Here is a 19,309-nt window from a genome sequence, read left to right as displayed (position 1 = left end):
ACAAACGTATATTACACATAAGTCACATAGGTCTTTTGGGGGGATCCTCCACGAAAGGTCTGTGTTTGGACCATGTGGACTGCTCCGGCAACAAGGGTGGCGCCTCAACCAGCGCTGCGCCTTGGACCACAGCGTGCAGTCAAGGCCACAAAGCCTTAGTCCCACTGTAAACTAGTCCCATTCCATCGAGTCACCACCTGTTTCCTATTTCTGGCCTCTAGAGGCCTCGAGGGAATTCATTCAAGTACCTGTGCATTACAGTCCAGTGTCCAGTGATGAGCCTTCTTCGTGACCGCGACGTGGAGCAACAACTTGCAATACTTACGTCAATGTTATAGTCTGTGATTTGCTGTTCAGTTCTTTAGTTAGAGATGAGTGAGAAGGCATGGGACTATTTTGGACAACTCTTCAAACTCTCGCCGTGTCTCCAAGTCCACTCTTCTGAAACAGGCGCTGAAGAAAACTGCACTAGGCAGCCTATGAAGAAGTTTCAAAGAAAACGCTCCAAAAGGAACCCGATATGTCAGTATTTTATTAGTATTCTTACCTACGCACTTCTAATTTAATGCTACGCCACATGGAATACCTGATTATCCTGACTACGTTGCGTATCTGAGCACAATATGTTCTCCTGGTTCGCTAAGTACTGTTAGAGAAATGTCCTCAAGCAAGCCTTCACTCATTAAGCTCTCAGCAGCCAGCCGCGGGGCGCACCAAGAGGTGCCATAGATGTCCCCAATAGATCAATAGCCACAGTTGAGTGTGTGCAGTTGTTCCTCGCGTAACCGAACACAGTTAATGCCTCGTCCCTTCTTAGCCTCAATTCAACTCAACAACCAAAGCAACCGTATTCACACACTTTTCGCGGGCTAGGGGTGGAGTTAATTGCTTTCAACTGTGTCTCGCTGCACACTCCAAGCTACTCGAAGCTACTCGAAGCTCGGGCTGCACTTCTGCACTGCTTATTAGAGTTGTTGCGCATCGCTGCTCTTCCATTGAACCTCTTTATGCTTCATTTTGGTTGATGCAAGAAGAATGCAAAATGTTGGAGCTGCCTCTCAGAGTGGCGATCTGGTTTCGAACTGTTCCACGCTTGCCAACGACACCTTCTCTTACCAATTACCAGAGGCGCGCTACCTGCTTTAGGCAATGAAGGTGTATTCAGCGTTGTGAGAGCCTCTGCCGAAATCGATCATCATCAAGCCCTAGAGTAAGCGAGGTATTTCTTTCGACGATTGATTCCAGGGCGACGTCGCCCTTCACTACCACACTGATTTGAGGTACTGCTGCACGTCCGATTTATGTAGCTGAGGAATGCCGCACTAACGTTTGCTTTTGTAGTGTTCTTGCCGCACCATTACATCGTTGGTGCTGTTCTACTATGCTTTGGCAACGCCTACACGACACGAAACTATTGTCTGCTCCGCCCTCTTGGCATTTTCCCCACTTAATAATTCACTCCTGCTTAGACTGCCTTTTAGAACGCCTTACGGTGATAGGCCACTTGCACACTGCAGCAATAGTGCACAGTGCATCATAATGAGATGGCTACTTCTGCAAGGCATGACTGGGATAAAAGTGTGTAATCGAACTATTCGAAAGGCAGCTCCGGGACTGCCAGGCCTAATTCCAGCCGCTCCACGTACGACCACTCGGGAAGCGATCTCTTGCTTCGTCCTGACCATTCCTCATACGACTTCGGGCTTCCTCTCCCTCTTCACGGTGCGGCCTTTCGTCATTTGCGGGGGAGTGTCTCTCTACAGAGGTAGGTGAAGCCTGTGAAAAAGGCAACCACGGGGGTATGCCGCCACCTCCAAAAAGACTGTAGCCTTCTTGCTGAGGAGGCGCTGGCGGCTGCAGCCGCTGAGACGGCTCACCCACACCCACACGCGGCAGCGGAGGAGGGGACACCAAAGGCGCTGCAGCACTGCGACCAGCATATGTCTGCCGTGATGAGGCGCTATGAGGTGGGCGCGCAGTCTGCTGCACACCTGACGGTTGAGGCGGTCGTTCAAGGGGCATCTGTGGTGGAGAGAAATACGCATGGGTGACTGAAACTCTCCTTGTAGGTGCTTGCGACGGCACAGTCAGCACGGACGACCATGGGAAAAACACTTGGGGAGGGACACGCTGTGGCAATTGATTCTGAGGACTCCAGGAGGAACCGAGTGTGTGCAGTTGCTGCCAAGCCAGTCCAGCACCTTGTCGAGGCGGCCGGTCAGGTCGCCACCGTGGAACTTCGGCAAAGGGCGGACGGGCTGCCTCCGCTCCTGTTTGCGCCGCAGCAGTAGTTGCGTAAAGCGAAGACTGCACGGTTCCCACAAAATCTTTTTCCGGCGGTTTTGGGCTCCGTTGTTCCATGAGTCTCCCTTCCTGACCAGTCCGCCTCTCCACTGCGCCGGTAGCACTGTCCAGCTCAGGCCTTGCTTGCTGTTGAGCTTGCAGAAGACCGCCAGCCGCTCTTACAGCCTCGAGTATCCGATTCATAAGCTCTTTTACTGGAGCGATTGCGTCTGAGGACACTTTGAAATGATCAGTAGTAAGGAGCGCATACACGCCTGTACGCTTTTGACAATGCAGTATGTGTTGACGAAGGCTACCATCTCTAGCCAAATGATCAGCGTGGACTCTGAAAATCGATTTCACAACCTCTATTTGCTGCTCCACTATTCGTCGTCGGAGCTGGCCTCCCGATATATCTGGCCTAAGCTGCAACAGCCCATTCAAAACGCCCAGACAGTTCTTCAGTGCCACTTCGGCAGTTGCCAGTATTGCTATCATCTTCCTTTTGTATGTTACAGCGCGCTTTTCCTTTGGGAGAGGCCTCGGTTTCTTTAATTCATTAATCAAAGTTTTCAAATTTCTAATTCTGGCGCGCTCTTTTCTATAGCTTGTACTTTCAATCACTCGTGGTAGTGCGTCATTTGCCAACTGAATGAGAGAGTCGCCTACCGCCTTTCTATAAGGCTCTTTATCCTCCCTAACTAGGCAAATGGCTCCCAAATCCAGGGCAAGCAGCTTCAACACTTGGTATGCCATCTGGAAACGCTGCTTGTTTGTCAACATTGGCAGCAACGATCGGCATGAACTCGCAGCCTCTTTCATGCTCTCAAGGAGACGTAGTAAGCGCTGTTCTTCTACCACGGGCATGTTTCGGCTTTCCCATAAGTGCAGGTCATCTTCTATTTGTGGGCAAGGATCAACGCCACTATCGTATTCCCAAATCTCCTCATCCTCTTCTGCCCCTAAATCTACTTCTGCTTGTGCGCCCCCACCAGCGCCTTGTAAATCAGCAGCAACTGCTTCTCCTTGTGTTCCTCCGGCAGAGCCTTGTAGTCCAAAAGCGTCATGATGCAGCAAAAGGCTGCCTTCCCCAAAACCCTCCAGCTCTATATCTTCTGCCGAATGCCCCGTCAGCCCACTGCCACCTTCATCGCCATCCCCAGACACACTGCCTGAATCGCACGATTCATCTCGACGAGCTGCGAGAGACCTAGTGGGCGGGGCCCACTGACGCGCAGACTCTATTAAGCGAAAGCAAAGCAGCAAAAAATACGCTGCTGCCAACGAGGTGAATGCTACGCCTAGCAGACGAGTCCAAGACGATACAAACAGTTTGTTGTTTTGTTTACGCTGGACAAAGGGTGATTCACCCGCGAAGCGCTGATCGATTTCCCTCCGTAGATGTGAATCGGGGCCTTGATGGGTGATACCAGACGCCAGCATGCCCTGCTTGAGCTGCTCATTGGGCAGTGTGTCCATTGGACCAGACACCTCGCCTAACGTAGGCGGGGACGAAGTCAAAATCCTTACCAGATTGCTTCCAGCGTCAGTCCATATGTTGTCCAAAGAATGTAGCGTGGCACTTTTCGTGGCTACTCTAGAGGCCTCTCTGCAGCTTTTTCACGGCTTCCTTGGTCATCGAAACGGTGCCATACCCAAGTATGGCAGCATTGGTTTTGCATGCACTTTCTCCTCACCCAGCTACAGGAAAACAGAATGTTGCTTTCCGATGGCTGAAATCAAAGTGATAGTGTGATTCAAGTCAAGTTTAGCAGTTTCATGATTCCCGTTAGGAAGGAGATTGCGATGCTGGGCGCCCAGCAAAAAATCGCGCAATTACATGCTGCAGACGAATCCGTTTCTCAAGAAGTATGTTTATGGGGACGCTGATATAAAATTTCATGACTCTCTGCGTTCAACTCAACTTTCGGGGCTTCATAACTCTCTTTAGCACCAGCTTGTCGAAGAAGCTCCGGTCAGGAACGTTGCAGTGCCATAATCATCATGAAACGTATTCTGTCCAATTCTCTAGCTACGAAAATCGATGGAGAATCTCGTAGCTGTCCCACAGTTGGAGTTCACAACCCCTTGCGGCAGCTCCTGGAATCAGTCGATGACTGTGCAGTGTGCAGCGAGGCACATTCTTCATGACAACTGAATGGAGCGACAGCCTGCAGTGCTTATGTCCAGATTACAGTATCCGACATGGTTCTTGGATTAGTAATTCAAAAGAAGCAAGAAGACCTGTAGTGAATATCTGGTTAAGGTCTCTGCTTCCCCACGGCAGGAATGGGTACTTAAGAAAACTACAGGAAAAATGCATCCAACGAAGCATCAAGCCCATCGGCCCGAAAATCAGAGCAATCTCACTAAATTGTGCTCATCCATCAATTTATTCATTGTTCTCGGAGAAGCCAGCAGCGGGCTATATCTCAGGAAGTGCCGTGTGTCCCCAGGGGATCGATGGGCCTAGATGTGTGCAGTAGTTCCTCGCATGACACAGCACAGACAATGCCTCGCTCCTTCCTAGCCTCAATTCAACTGAACAACCAGAGCAAATGAATTCACACATTTTTCGCGGGCTAGGGGTGGAGTTAATTGCTTTCAACTGTGTCTCGCTGCACACTCCAAGCTACTCGAAGCTACTCGAAGCTCGGGCTGCACTTCTGCACTGCTTATTAGAGTTGTTGCGCATCGCTGCTTTTCCATTAAACCTCTTTATGCTTCATTTTGGTTGATGCAAGAAGAATGCAAAATGTTGGAGCTGCCTCTCAGAGTGGCGATCTGGTTTCGAACTGTTCCACGCTTGCCAACGACACCTTCTCTTACCAATTACCAGAGGCGCGCTACCTGCTTTAGGTAATGAAGGTGTATTCAGCGTTGTGAGAGCCTCTGCCGAAATCTATCATCATCAAGCCCTAGAGTAAGCGAGGTATTTCTTTCGACGATTGATTCCAGGGCGACGTCGCCCTTCACTACCACACTGATTTGAGGTACTGCTGCACGTCCGATTTATGTAGCTGAGGAATGCCGCACTAACGTTTGCTTTTGTAGTGTTCTTGCCGCACCATTACATCGTTGGTGCTGTTCTACTATGCTTTGGCAACGCCTACACGACACGAAACTATTGTCTGCTCCGCCCTCTTGGCATTTTCCCCACTTAATAATTCACTCCTGCTTAGACTGCCTTTTAGAACGCCTTACGGTGATAGGCCACTTGCACACTGCAGCAATAGTGCACAGTGCATCATAATGAGATGGCTACTTCTGCAAGGCATGACTGGGATAAAAGTGTGTAATCGAACTATTCGAAAGGCAGCTCCGGGACTGCCAGGCCTAATTCCAGCCGCTCCACGTACGACCACTCGGGAAGCGATCTCTTGCTTCGTCCTGACCATTCCTCATACGACTTCGGGCTTCCTCTCCCTCTTCACGGTGCGGCCTTTCGTCATTTGCGGGGGAGTGTCTCTCTACAGAGGTAGGTGAAGCCTGTGAAAAAGGCAACCACGGGGGTATGCCGCCACCTCCAAAAAGACTGTAGCCTTCTTGCTGAGGAGGCGCTGGCGGCTGCAGCCGCTGAGACGGCTCACCCACACCCACACGCGGCAGCGGAGGAGGGGACACCAAAGGCGCTGCAGCACTGCGACCAGCATATGTCTGCCGTGATGAGGCGCTATGAGGTGGGCGCGCAGTCTGCTGAACACCTGACGGTTGAGGCGGTCGTGCAAAGGGCATCTGTGGTGGAGAGAAATATGCATGGGTGACTGAAACTCTCCTTGTAGGTGCTTGCGACGGCACAATTAAGAGAAAAGACACTGGGAAAAACACTTGGGGAGGGACACGCTGTGGCAATTGATTCTGAGGACTCCAGGAGGAACCGAGTGTGTGCAGTTGCTGCCAAGCCGGTCCAGCACCCTGTCGAGGCGGCCAGTCAGGCCACCACAGTGGAACTTCGGCAAAGGGCGGACGGGCTGCCTCCGCTCCTGTTTGCGCCGCAGCAGTAGTTGCGTAAAGCGAAGACTGCACGGTTCCCACAAAATCTTTTTCCGGCGGTTTTGGGCTCCGTTGTTCCATGAGTCTCCCTTCCTGACCAGTCCGCCTCTCCACTGCGCCGGTAGCACTGTCCAGCTCAGGCCTTGCTTGCTGTTGAGCTTGCAGAAGACCGCCAGCCGCTCTTACAGCCTCGAGTATCCGGTTTATAAGCTCTTTTACTGGAGCGATTGCGTCTGAGGACACTTTGAAATGATCAGCAGTAAGGAGCGCATACACGCCTGTACGCTTTTGACAATGCAGTATGTGTTGACGAAGGCTACCGTCTCTAGCCAAATGATCAGCGTGGACCCTGAAAATCGATTTCAGAACCTCTATTTGCTGCTCTACTATTTGTGGTGGAAGCTGGCCTCCCGATATGTCTTGCCTAAGCTGCAGCAGCCCATTCAAAACGCCCAGACAGTTCTTCAGTGCCACTTCGGCAGTTGCCAGTATTGCTATCATCTTCCTTTTGTATTTGTCCGCTCGCTTTTCCTTTGGGAGAGGCCTCGGTTTCTTTAATTCATTAATCAAAGCTTTCAAATTTTCAATCTTGCCGCGGAGCTTTCTACAGCCTGCACAGTCATCCACCTGTTGTAGTGCGTCATTTGCTAACTGAATGAGAGAGTCGCCTACGGCCTTTCTATAAGGCTCTTTATCCTCCCTAACTAGGGAAATGGCTCCCAAATCCAGGGCAAGCAACTTCAACACTTGGTATGTCATCTGCGGACGCTCCCTGTTTGTCAACATTGGCAGCAACGATCGGCATGAACTCGCAGCCTCTTTCATGCTCTCAAGGAGACGTAGTAAGCGCTGTTCTTCTTCCACAGGCATGTTTCGGCTTTCCCATAAGTGCACGTTATATGCACTGAATCGTGGGTTAGGAGCAACGCCACTATCGTATTCCCAAATTTCCTCGTCAGCCTCTGCCTCTAAATCTACTTGTAATCCAGCAGCAACTGCTTCTCCTTGTGTTCCTCCGGCAGAGCCTTGTGATCCAAAGGCCTCATGTTGCAGCAAAGGAGTGCCTTCCCCAAAACTCCCCAGCTCTAAACCTTCTGCCGAATCCCGCGTCTGCCCACTGCCACCTTCATCGCCATCCCCAGAGACACTGCCTGAATCGCACGATTCATCTCGACGAGCTGCGAGAGATCTAGTGGGCGGGGCCCACTGACGCGCAGACTCTATTAAGCGAAAGCAAAGCAGCAAAAAATACGCTGCTGCCAACGAGGTGAATGCTACGCCTAGCAGACGAGTCCAAGACGATACAAACAGTTTGTTGTTTTGTTTACGCTGGACAAAGGGTGATTCACCCGCGAAGCGCTGATCGATTTCCCTCCGTAGATGTGAATCGGGGCCTTGATGGGTGATACCAGACGCCAGCATGCCCTGCTTGAGCTGCTCATTGGGCAGTGTGTCCATTGGACCAGACACCTCGCCTAACGTAGGCGGGGACGAAGTCAAAATCCTTACCAGATTGCTTCCAGCGTCAGTCCATATGTTGTCCAAAGAATGTAGCGTGGCACTTTTCGTGGCTACTCTAGAGGCCTCTCTGCAGCTGTTGCACGGCTTCCTTGGTCATCGAAACGGTGCCATACCCAAGTATGGCAGCATTGGTTTTGCATGCACTTTCTCCTCACCCAGCTACAGGAAAACAGAATGTTGCTTTCCGATGGCTGAAATCAAAGTGATAGTGTGATTCAAGTCAAGTTTAGCAGTTTCATGATTCCCGTTAGGAAGGAGACTGCGATGGTTGGCGCCCAGCAAAAAATCGCACGATGACATGCTGAAGACGAATCCGTTTCTCAAGAAGTATGTTTATGGGGACGCTGATATAAAATTTCATGACTCTCTGCGTTCAACTCAACTTTCGGGGCTTCATAACTCTCTTTAGCACCAGCTTATCGAAGAAGCTCCGGTCAGGAACGGCGCAGCGCCATAATCATCATGAAACGTATTTTGTCCGATTCTATAGCTACGAAAATCGATGGAGAATCTCGTAGATGTCCCACAGTTGGAGTTCACAACCCGTTGCGGCAGCTCTTGAAATCAGTCCACGACTGTGCAGTGTCCAACGGGGCAGCGAGCAAGATTCTTCATGACAACTGAATGGAGCGACAGCCTGCAGTGCTTATGTCCAGATTACAGTATCCGAAATGGTTCTTGGATTAGTAATTCAAAAGAAGCAAGAAGACCTGTAGTGAATACCTCGTTAAGCTCTCGCGGTGTCTCTGTTTCCCCACGGCAGGAATGGGTACTAAAGAAGACTGGAGGAGAAATACATCCAACGAAGCATCGAGCCCATCGGCCCGAAAATCAGAGCAATCTCACTAAATTGTGCTCATCCAACAATTTATTCATTGTTCTCGGAGAAGCCAGCAGCGGGCTATATCCCAGGAAGTGCCGTGTGTCCTCAGGGGATCGATGGGCCTAGATGTGTGCAGTAGTTCCTCGCATGACACAAAACAGACAATGCCTCGCTCCTTCCTAGCCTCAATTCAACTGAACAACCAGAGCAAATGAATTCACACATTTTTCGCGGGTCAGGGGTGGAGTTAATTGCTTTCAACTGTTTCGCTGCACACTCGAAGCTCGGGCTGCACTTCTGCACTGCTTATCAGAGTTGTTGCGCATCGCTGCTTTTCCATTGAACCTCTTTATGCTTCATTTTGGTTGATGCAAGAAGAATGCAAAATGTTGGAGCTGCCTCTCAGTGTGGCGATCTGGTTTCGAATTGTTCCACGCTTGCCAACGACACCTCTTGCCAATTACCAGAGGCCCGCTACCTCCTTTAGGCAATGAAGGTGTATTCAGCGTTGTGAGAGCCTCTGCCGAAATCCGTCATCATCAAGCCCCAGAGTACGCCAGGTATTTCTTTTGACGGTTGATTCCATGGCGACGTTGTCCTTCAGCACCCACACCGATGTGAGGTAGTGCTACACTTCGGACCTATGTAGGCCGCATTAACGTGCCGCATTGAAGCCTGGATTTGTAGTGTTCTTGCCGCGCCATTACATCGTTGGTGCTGTTCCACTATGATTTGGCAACGCCTACACGATACAAAAGTGTTGTCTGCTCTGCCCTCTTGCCAGCTTCCCACTTAGTCATCCGGTCCTGCTGAGACTGCCTTTTCGTGCACCTTACGGTGATAGGCCACTTGGTCGCTGCAGAAATGGTGCACAGTAAGTCATGTTCAGGTGGCTACTTCTGGTAGGCATGACTGGGGCAAACGTGTCTTGTAGAGCTGGACAGACGGCAGTCCCGGCGCTGCTAGGCCTAATTCCAATAGAAATGTCTTGTGGAATCTAGCCGAACCGCGAGCTCAGTGCTACAGTACGAGCTCCTGCTACGGCTGTCGCTGAATTTCGCAATCCATACAAAAACCAGCTGAAAATATCTGAAGACTTTTGAACGAAGTCGTTCTACAACAAGTTCAAGGCGATTCGCAAAATACACCGAACAGGAAAATGCAAACTCCTAGTTGACTCGTCTCATCGCCCACAGCACGCCGCAAGTTGCGTAAAAAGCCTGGTTGCTGTGTAGTAGTTACTACAGAGGCCGACGCAGTATAGGTGAAAAACGGAATTTCAGGGGCTTCACAGGATGCACAGGGTGCGCGACTGTGCGGGAAGTGGGACGAGGTCCTCGCCTACTTACTGTCGGCCGCATCTCAGCCCGTGGCCTGGGTCTGTGCAAAATCCCATTGCGTACAGTCCGACACATTTTGCATCGGCATCTGAGCAGGCCACTCTAAAATCGCCACAATTGAAATCAGTATGACCTAAGACTTAGAAATAACAGTTCATCGGCGGCCGCTCCAAGCCTGACCACTCGCGAAGCGGTGTTCTGCTTCGTCCTGACCATTCCTCATACCACGTTGGGTGCCCTCTCCCTCTTGCGGCCTTCCGTCACTTGCACGGGAGCGTCTCTCTATAGAGGCAGGTGAAGCCTGTGAAAAAGGCAACCAGGGGGGTATGCCGCCACCTCCAAAAAGACTGTAGCCTTCTTGCTGAGGAGGCGCTGGCGGCTGCAGCCGCTGAGACGGCTCACCCACACCCACACGCGGCAGCGGAGGAGGGGACACCAAAGGCCCTGCAGCGCTGCGACCGGCATATGTCTGCCGTGATGAGGCGCTATGCGGTGGACGCCCAGTCTGCTGTACACCTGACGGTTGAGGCGGTCGTGCAAAGGGCATCTGTGGTGGAGAGAAATATGAATGGGTGACTGAAACTCCCCTTGTAGGTGCTTGCGATGTAGGTGCTTGCGATGACACAGTCAACAGAGAAGACCCTGGGGGAAACACTTGGGGAGGGAGAAGCTGTGGCAATTGGTCCTGAGGACTCCAGGAGGAACTGAGTGTGTGCAGTTGCTGCCGAACCGGTCCAGCACCCTGTCGAGGCGGCCAGTCAGGCCACCACAGTGGAACTCCGGCTAGGGGCGGACCGGTTGCCTCCGTTCCTGTACGCGCCGCAGCAGTGGTTGCGTAATGCGAAGACTGCACCGTTCCCACAAAATTCTTTTCCGGCGGCTTTGGGCCCCATACTTCCATCAGCCTCTCGTACTGACCACTCCACTTCTCCTGTGGAAAAGATAACCTGTTGGACGTGTCGCCATCTGTAAAATGACTGTAAGCCTCTTCTTGAAAAGGCCCTGGTAGCTGCAGCCGCTGAGACAGTCCACCCACATCCACACGCCGCAGCGGAGAAGGGGGAACAAAGGGCGCTGCAGCGCTGCGACCAGCATATGCCTGCTGTGATGAGACGCTGTGAGGTGGACGTGCAGTATAGTGCATATCTGGCGGTTGAGACGGTCGTGGAAAGAATATCTGCGGTGGAGAGAGATATGGATGGGTGTCTACAACTCCAGTTGTAGGTGCTTGCGGCCGATATGTCGACAGATGAGGCTCTGGGAGAGACACAGACGGGGAGGCAAGCTGCGGCAATTGATCCTGAGGACTCCAGGAGGAACCGAGTGTGTGCAGTTGCTGCCGAACCGGCCCAGCACCTTGTCCAGGCGGCCGGTCAGGTCGCCACAGTGGAACTCTCGCTGGCGGCGAATGCATTTCCTCGACTTCCTCATGCGGCGTAGAAGTTGTGGCGTCAGATGAAAGCGTCACGGCTTCTGCGAAGCCTTCGTACAGCGGTGTGTGGCTCGACGGTTTGCGCTGCTCCGAATCCTGGATAATTGGTCCTTCAGTCTGTCTTACCAATGCGGCGCGAGCTTTTGCAAGTTTCATTCGAGGTGGTGGTGGAGGGCGGAGAAAACCACCAGCATCCCTAACGGCGTCAAATATACTTTGTTGCATGTCTTTCAGTTTAGGGAGTTCTATTCTGGACGTTGTAAAATACTCTTTGCTGATAATCGTATACACACCTGTTTGTTTCTGACAATCTATAATGTGTTGTCGAAGGGAACCGTCTTTGGACAGGTAGTAAACGTGGGCGTCGAAAATGGCTTTCAAAACATCCACCTGTTGCGCGACTACTTTCGGTGGCAGCCTCCTCTGCGAATCTTCCTTCAACTGTTCCAGCCCTTGCAAAACTCCTGCGCAACACTTTAGAGCCACTTCGGCAGTTGACATCAGGGCTATCATCTTTTTTTTGTATTTTTTAGCGCTCTTTTCTTCATCGACATGCCGCGGCTGCTTTATCTCTTCAAGTAAAACTATTAATTCTTCAACTTTCCTGCGTAACTTTCTATGGCCTTGGTCGCCGTCCACCTGCTGAAGTAAACGCTTTATCAATTGGATGGCAGAGTCGCCTACGGCTCTCCTCTCAGGCTCCATGCTCTCCTTAACAAGTGATGCGGCTCCCAAATCCAGGCCGATCAACCTAGCCACATAAAATACCAACTGCATGCGTTGAATGTACGTTAATGCTGTCAACAGCGGCCCACATGAATTCAAAATTTCTTGCATTCGGCCAAACAGACTTCTTAAACGCTGTTCTTGTTCCACAGGCATGTTCCTGCCTTCCCATAAGTGCAAATCAGCGTCCTCAGCTTGATTGGGGTTAAAGCCAGCAACATCTTCCGAAATATCGAAATAGGATGCAAACCCAACATCTACCTCTTGTGTTCCTTCGGCAGCGCCTTGTAATCCAAAAACCTCAGGATGCAGCAAAAGGCCGCCTTCCCCAAAACTCTCTAGCTCTAAACCTTCTGCCGAATCCCCCGTCGGCCCAGTGCCACCTTCATCCGCATTCCCAGACACACTGCCTGAGTAGCATGATTCATCTCGACGAGCTGCGAGAGATCTAGTGGGTGGGGCCCACTGACGCGCAGACTCTATTAAGCGAAAGCAAAGCAGCAAAAAATACGCTGCTGCCAACGAGGTGAATGCTACGCCTAGCAGACGAGTCCAAGACGATACAAACAGTTTGTTGTTTTGTTTACGCTGGACAAAGGGTGATTCACCCGCGAAGCGCTGATCGATTTCCCTCCGTAGATGTGAATCGGGGCCTTGATGGGTGATACCAGACGCCAGCATGCCCTGCTTGAGCTGCTCATTGGGCAGTGTGTCCATTGGACCAGACACCTCGCCTAACGTAGGCGGGGACGAAGTCAAAATCCTTACCAGATTGCTTCCAGCGTCAGTCCATATGTTGTCCAAAGAATGTAGCGTGGCACTTTTCGTGGCTACTCTAGAGGCCTCTCTGCAGCTGTTGCACGGCTTCCTTGGTCATCGAAACGGTGCCATACCCAAGTATGGCAGCATTGGTTTTGCATGCACTTTCTCCTCACCCAGCTACAGGAAAGCAGAATGTTGCTTTCCGATGGCTGAAATCAAAGTGATAGTGTGATTCAAGTCAAGTTTAGCAGTTTCATGATTCCCGTTAGGAAGGAGATTGCGGTGGTTGGCGCCCAGCAAAAAATCGCACGATGACGTGCTGAAGACGAATCCGTTTCTCAAGAAGTATGTTTATGGGGACGCTGATATAAAATTTCATGACTCTCTGCGTTCAACTCAATTTTGGGGGCTTCACATTTTTAGCACCAACTTGTCGAAGAAACTCCGGTCAGGAACGGCGCAGCGCCATAATCATCATGAAACGTATTTTGTCCGATTCTCTAGCTACGAAAATCGATGGAGAATCTCGTAGCTGTCCCACAGTTGGAGTTCACAGCCCCTTGCGGCAGATCCTGGAACCAGTCCTTGAGCGTGGTAGTATGCAGCGAGAAGTCTTCATCACAACTGAATGGAGCGACAGCCTGCAGTGCTTATGTCCAGATTACAGTATCCGATATGGTTCTTGGATTAGTAATTCAAAAGAAGCATGAAGACCTGTAGTGAATACCTCGTAAACTTTCGAGGTCGAACTGTCTCCTCGGAACATGAGCGGGTACTAAACAAAACGGGAGGAGACATGCATCCAATGAAGCATCAAGCCCATCGGCCCGAAAGAACAGAGCACTCTTACTAAATTGTGCTCATCTAACCATTTATTCACTGTACTCGGAGAAGCCAGCTGCTGGCTATATCCCAGAGAATGCCGTGTGTCCCGTGGTGTCCCCAGGGGATCGATGGGCCTAGTTGTGTGTGCAGTAGTTCCTCGCATGACGCAACACAGTTAGTGCCTCGTCCCTTCTTAGCCTCAATTCAACTCAACAACCAAAGCACATAAACTCACACATTTTTCTCAAACAAGGACTCGAGTTAATTCCTTTCAACTGTGTCTTGCTGCACACTCCAAGCTACTCGAAGCTCGGGCTGCACTTCTGCACTGCTTATTAGAGTTGTTGCGCATCGCTGCTCTTCCATTGAACCTCTTTATGCTTCATCTTGGTTGATGCAAGAAGAATGCAAAATGTTGGAGCTGCCTCTCAGTGTGGCGATCTGGTTTCGAATTGTTCCACGCTTGCCAACGACACCTTCTCTTACCAATTACCAGAGGCGCGCTACCTGCTTTAGGCAATGAAGGTGTATTCAGCGTTGTGAGAGCCTCTGCCGAAATCTATCATCGTCAAGCCCCAGAGTACGCCAGGTATTTCTTTTGACGGTTGATTCCATGGCGACGTCGCCCTTCACTACCACACTGATGTGAGGTAATGCTACACTTCGGACCTATGCAGCTGAGGAATGCCGCATTAAGGTGCCGCATTAACGCTTGGATTTGTAGTTCTATTGCCGCGCCATTACATCGTTGGTGCTGTTCCACTATGCTTTGACAACGCTTACACGACACAAGAATATTGTCTGCTCTGCCCTCTTGGCACCTTCCCCACTTAGTAATCCGGCCCTGCTGAGACTGCCTTCCCGAACAGACTACGGTGATAGGCCACTTGCTGAATGCAGGACTGGCGCACAGTAAGTCATGTTCAGATGGCTACTACTGCTAGGCATGACTGGGGCAAACGTGTCTAGTAGAGTTAGACGGACGGCAGCCCCGGCGCTGCTAGGCCTAATTCCAATAGAAATGTCTTGTGGAATCTAGCCGAACCGCGAGCTCATTGCTACAGTACGAGCTCCTGATACGGCTGTCGCTGAATTTCGCAATCCATACAAAAACCAGCTGAAAATATCTGAAGACTTTTGAACGAAGTCGTTCTACAACAAGTTCAAGGCGATTCGCAAAATACACCGAACAGGAAAATGCAAACTCCTAGTTAACTCGTCTCATCGCCCACAGCACGCCGCAAGTTGCGTAAAAAGCCTGGTTGCTGTGTAGTAGTTACTACAGAGGCCGACGCAGTATAGGTGAAAAACAGAATTTCACGGGCTTCACAGGATGCACAGGATGCGCACCTGTGCGGGAAGTGGGACGAGGTCCTCGCCTATTCACTGTCGGCCGCATCTCAGCCTGTGGTTTGGGTCTGTGGTTTTTCCTATTTTGTACAACCTGACGCTATTGCATCGGCGTCCGAGCAAGCCGCCGTAACGTCGCCGCAAAGGCGGTATGCCTTAAGAAAAGATAGCTCATTGACAGCCGCTCCAATTACCGCCACTCCATAAGCTATCTCCTGCTTCGTCCTGACCATTCCTCATACCACGTTGGGTGCCCTCTCCCTCTTGCGGCCTTCCGTCACTTGCACGGGAGCGTCCCTCTATAGAGGCAGGTGAAGCCTGTGAAAAAGGCAACCAGGGGGGTATGCCGCCACCTCCAAAAAGACTGTAGCCTTCTTGCTGAGGAGGCGCTGGCGGCTGCAGCCGCTGAGACGGCTCACCCACACCCACACGCGGCAGCGGAGGAGGGGACACCAAAGGCCCTGCAGCGCTGCGACCGGCATATGTCTGCCGTGATGAGGCGCTATGAGGTGGACGCCCAGTCTGCTGTACACCTGACGGTTGAGGCGGTCGTGCAAAGGGCATCTGTGGTGGAGAGAAATATGAATGGGTGACTGAAACTCCCCTTGTAGGTGCTTGCGATGTAGGTGCTTGCGATGACACAGTCAACAGAGAAGACCCTGGGGGAAACACTTGGGGAGGGAGAAGCTGTGGCAATTGGTCCTGAGGACTCCAGGAGGAACTGAGTGTGTGCAGTTGCTGCCGAACCGGTCCAGCACCCTGTCGAGGCGGCCAGTCAGGCCACCACAGTGGAACTCCGGCTAGGGGCGGACCGGTTGCCTCCGTTCCTGTACGCGCCGCAGCAGTGGCTGCGTAGTGCGAAGACTGCACCGTTCCCACAAAATTCTTTTCCGGCGGCTTTGGGCCCCATACTTCCATCAGCCTCTCGTACTGACCACTCCACTTCTCCTGTGGAAAAGATAACCTGTTGGACGTGTCGCCATCTGTAAAATGACTGTAAGCCTCTTCTTGAAAAGGCCCTGGTAGCTGCAGCCGCTGAGACAGTCCACCCACATCCACACGCCGCAGCGGAGAAGGGGGAACAAAGGGCGCTGCAGCGCTGCGACCAGCATATGCCTGCTGTGATGAGACGCTGTGAGGTGGACGTGCAGTATAGTGCATATCTGGCGGTTGAGACGGTCGTGGAAAGAATATCTGCGGTGGAGAGAGATATGGATGGGTGTCTACAACTCCAGTTGTAGGTGCTTGCGGCCGATATGTCGACAGATGAGGCTCTGGGAGAGACACAGACGGGGAGGCAAGCTGCGGCAATTGATCCTGAGGACTCCAGGAGGAACCGAGTGTGTGCAGTTGCTGCCGAACCGGCCCAGCACCTTGTCCAGGCGGCCGGTCAGGTCGCCACAGTGGAACTCTCGCTGGCGGCGAATGCATTTCCTCGACTTCCTCATGCGGCGTAGAAGTTGTGGCGTCAGATGAAAGCGTCACGGCTTCTGCGAAGCCTTCGTACAGCGGTGTGTGGCTCGACGGTTTGCGCTGCTCCGAATCCTGGATAATTGGTTCTTCAGTCTGTCCCTCCAATGTGGCGCGAGCTTTTGCAAGTTTCATTCGAGGTGGCGCTGTAAGTCGGAGAAAACCACCAGCATCCCTAACGGCGTCAAATATACTTTGTTGCATGTCTTTCAGTTTAGGGAGTTCTATTCTGGACGTTGTAAAATAATCTTTACTGATAATCCTGCGAGCACCTGTACGTCTTTGACAATCTATAATGTGTTGTCGGAGGGAACCATCTTTGGATAGACTATCAACGTGGGCGTCGAAAATCGCTTTCAAAACATCCACCTGTTGCGCAACTACTTTCGGTGGCAGCCTCCTCTGCGAATCTTCCTTCAACTGTTCCAGCCCTTGCAAAACTCCTGCGCAACACTTTAGAGCCACTTCGGCAGTTGACATCAGGGCTATCATCTTAATTTTGTATTTTTGAGCGCTCTTTTCTTCATCGACATGCCGCGGCTGCTTTATCTCTTCAAGTAAAACTATTAATTCTTCAACTTTCCTGCGAAATTTTCTATGGCCTTGGTCGCCGTCCACCTGCTGAAGTAAACGCTTTATCAATTGGATGGCAGAGTCGCCTACGGCTCTCCTCTCAGGCTCCATGCTCTCCTTAACAAGTGATGCGGCTCCCAAATCCAGACCGATCAACCTAGCCACATAAAATACCAACTGCATGCGTTGCATGTACGTTAATGCTGTCAACAGCGGCCCACATGAATTCAAAATTTCTTGCATTCGGCCAAACAGACTCCTTAAACGCTGTTCTTGTTCCACAGGCATGTTCCTGCCTTCCCATAAGTGCAAATCAGCGTCCTCAGCTTGATTGGGGTTAAAGCCAGCAACATCTTCCGAAATATCGAAATAGGATGCAAACCCAACATCTACCTCTTGTGTTCCTTCGGCAGCGCCTTGTGATCCAAAAACCTCAGGATGCAGCAAAAGGCCGCCATCCCCAAAACCCTCCAGCTCTAAACCTTCTGCCGAATCCCCCGTCGGCCCAGTGCCACCTTCATCCGCATTCCCAGACCCACTGCCTGAGTAGCATGATTCACCTCGACGAGCTGCGAGAGATCTAGTGGGTGGGGCCCACTGACGCGCAGACTCTATTAAGCGAAAGCAAAGCAGCAAAAAATACGCTGCTGCCAACGAGGTGAATGCTACGCCTAGCAGATGAGTCCAAGACGATACAAACAGTTTGTTTCTTTCTTTACGCTGGATAAAGAGTGATTCATCCGCGAAGCGCTGATCGATTTCCCTCCGTAGATGCGAATCGGAGCGTTGATGGGTGATACCAGAGAGTGGCAGGTCATGCCTGAACTCATGAGGCTGTGGGTTCATTGGACCTGACTTTTCCCCTCAGGGACGCGGTGAAAAGCGCTCTTTCATTGCCAGCTTTTTTAATCTCTGTCCAAACAATGTTCAAGAAGTGCAGGCAGGCACTGCGTGTAGCTACTGTTGAGCACCTTGTGCAACTGCGACGCACCTTCCCTGCCCATTAAAAATGGTGACGCACCCGAATAAGGAACATGGGCTACGTATACAGGATTATCTCTGCGCGTTGTAGGAAAAACAGGATGTTGCTTCTTGCTCGCGAAAGCCAGATCGGTATCAAGCTTCAATTCGTGTCTTGGGATCTGATGTTTCCCAAATGCCGCTGAACCCACAGGTCAAAGTGGTAAAATGGCAAGCTCCACACTGAGCCTTCTGCGAGGAGATACATTTGTAGGAGCCTAGCCAGAAGATTTCATGGCGGCCTCTGTTCAACTGCGCATTTGGCGCTCCACGGCTCCCTTTACAACCAGCAAGTTCGTCAGAAGATCCCCCTCAGAAGAGCTTAATGCCATAATCAGGATGGGAATTTTTTTGGACAAGTCTGTGAATACGAAGCTTGACACAGGATCCCATGCTTTTCTCACAGCTGTATTCCAAATGCCCCAACTGCAGCTCTTGAAATCAGCGCATGAGCGCGCCAGCATGCAGCGATGAGCCCTCTTCATCCATGACCGCTGAGAGGAACGACAGCCTGATGTACCTGTCTCCAGATTACAGTCGGCAAATTTCTTTTAAGTGATGTATTTATAATGTAGTGAAAAGTCCTAGAACTGTTGTAAATTCCTCGTCAAACTTTCGCCATGTCCCTGTCTCCCCACTGCAGGAACGGGTACTGAAGAAATCTGCAAGAAAATTGAACTTCGTGGAATATAATGAAGCATCCCCGGCACTTTTGCGAATACTTAGAGGACGAAAATTAAACTATCCCCGTCCACTAGCTGATTTATTGCACGTGGAGAAACCAGCCATGGGTAAACCAGCAAGTGCCGTAGGTCTGTCTGTGTGATCGATGAACCTAGTATGTGTAGCCGTCTCTCACCTAACCCCAAAAAGTTAATCCCTCACCCTGCCTTGGTCTCAATTAAACTCAACAACCAAAGCAAATAAACTCGCACATTTCGCGCTGGCTAGTAGTGGATTTAATTGCTTTCAGCTGTGCTTCGCTGGATACGCAAAGCCCACGCGGCACTTCTGCAAAGCTTATTTTCTGAGTTGTCTCACCTGCTCTTCCATTGAACCTGCTAAGCACCTTTTTGGTTGGTTCAAGAAGAATGCAAAATGTGGAGCTGGTGTGGCGGTCTGATTTATTGTTCCACGCATGCCACACCAATTGCCAGAGGCCCGCTACCTCCTCCAGGCAATGAAGGTTTA

At 51.2% G+C, this 19,309-nt stretch overlaps 4 protein-coding genes across 4 annotated transcripts; all 4 read right to left on the bottom strand.

Annotated features, from left to right (window-relative positions):
* Positions 1-1,623: 1,623 nt before the first annotated feature.
* On the bottom strand, positions 1,624-3,762 carry ETH_00018565 (uncharacterized protein; the record flags this gene model as incomplete). Its single annotated transcript, XM_013377750.1, has 1 exon — positions 1,624-3,762. The coding sequence occupies one exon, from the start codon at positions 3,760-3,762 to the stop codon at positions 1,624-1,626; it is 2,139 nt and encodes a 712-aa protein (XP_013233204.1).
* A 1,857-nt stretch (positions 3,763-5,619) lies between these two features.
* On the bottom strand, positions 5,620-7,734 carry ETH_00018560 (uncharacterized protein; the record flags this gene model as incomplete). Its single annotated transcript, XM_013377749.1, has 1 exon — positions 5,620-7,734. One exon carries the CDS (start codon positions 7,732-7,734, stop codon positions 5,620-5,622), a length of 2,115 nt encoding a protein of 704 aa, XP_013233203.1.
* A 2,380-nt stretch (positions 7,735-10,114) lies between these two features.
* On the bottom strand, positions 10,115-12,835 carry ETH_00018555 (uncharacterized protein; the record flags this gene model as incomplete). The annotated part of the gene is made up of 1 exon (XM_013377748.1): positions 10,115-12,835. The coding sequence occupies one exon, from the start codon at positions 12,833-12,835 to the stop codon at positions 10,115-10,117; it is 2,721 nt and encodes a 906-aa protein (XP_013233202.1).
* Positions 12,836-15,226: 2,391 nt separating this feature from the next.
* On the bottom strand, positions 15,227-17,944 carry ETH_00018550 (uncharacterized protein; the record flags this gene model as incomplete). Its single annotated transcript, XM_013377747.1, has 1 exon — positions 15,227-17,944. The coding sequence occupies one exon, from the start codon at positions 17,942-17,944 to the stop codon at positions 15,227-15,229; it is 2,718 nt and encodes a 905-aa protein (XP_013233201.1).
* Between the last annotated feature and the right edge of the window lie 1,365 nt (positions 17,945-19,309).

The sequence above is a fragment of the Eimeria tenella genome, genomic scaffold, assembly GCF_000499545.2.
Source record: "Eimeria tenella Houghton genomic scaffold, Eth_scaff61, whole genome shotgun sequence".
Classification (NCBI taxonomy): Eukaryota; Apicomplexa; class Conoidasida; order Eucoccidiorida; family Eimeriidae; genus Eimeria; species Eimeria tenella.
The sequence above is the reverse complement of the archived record's forward strand: the minus strand, read 5'-3'. Positions and strand labels throughout refer to the sequence as shown.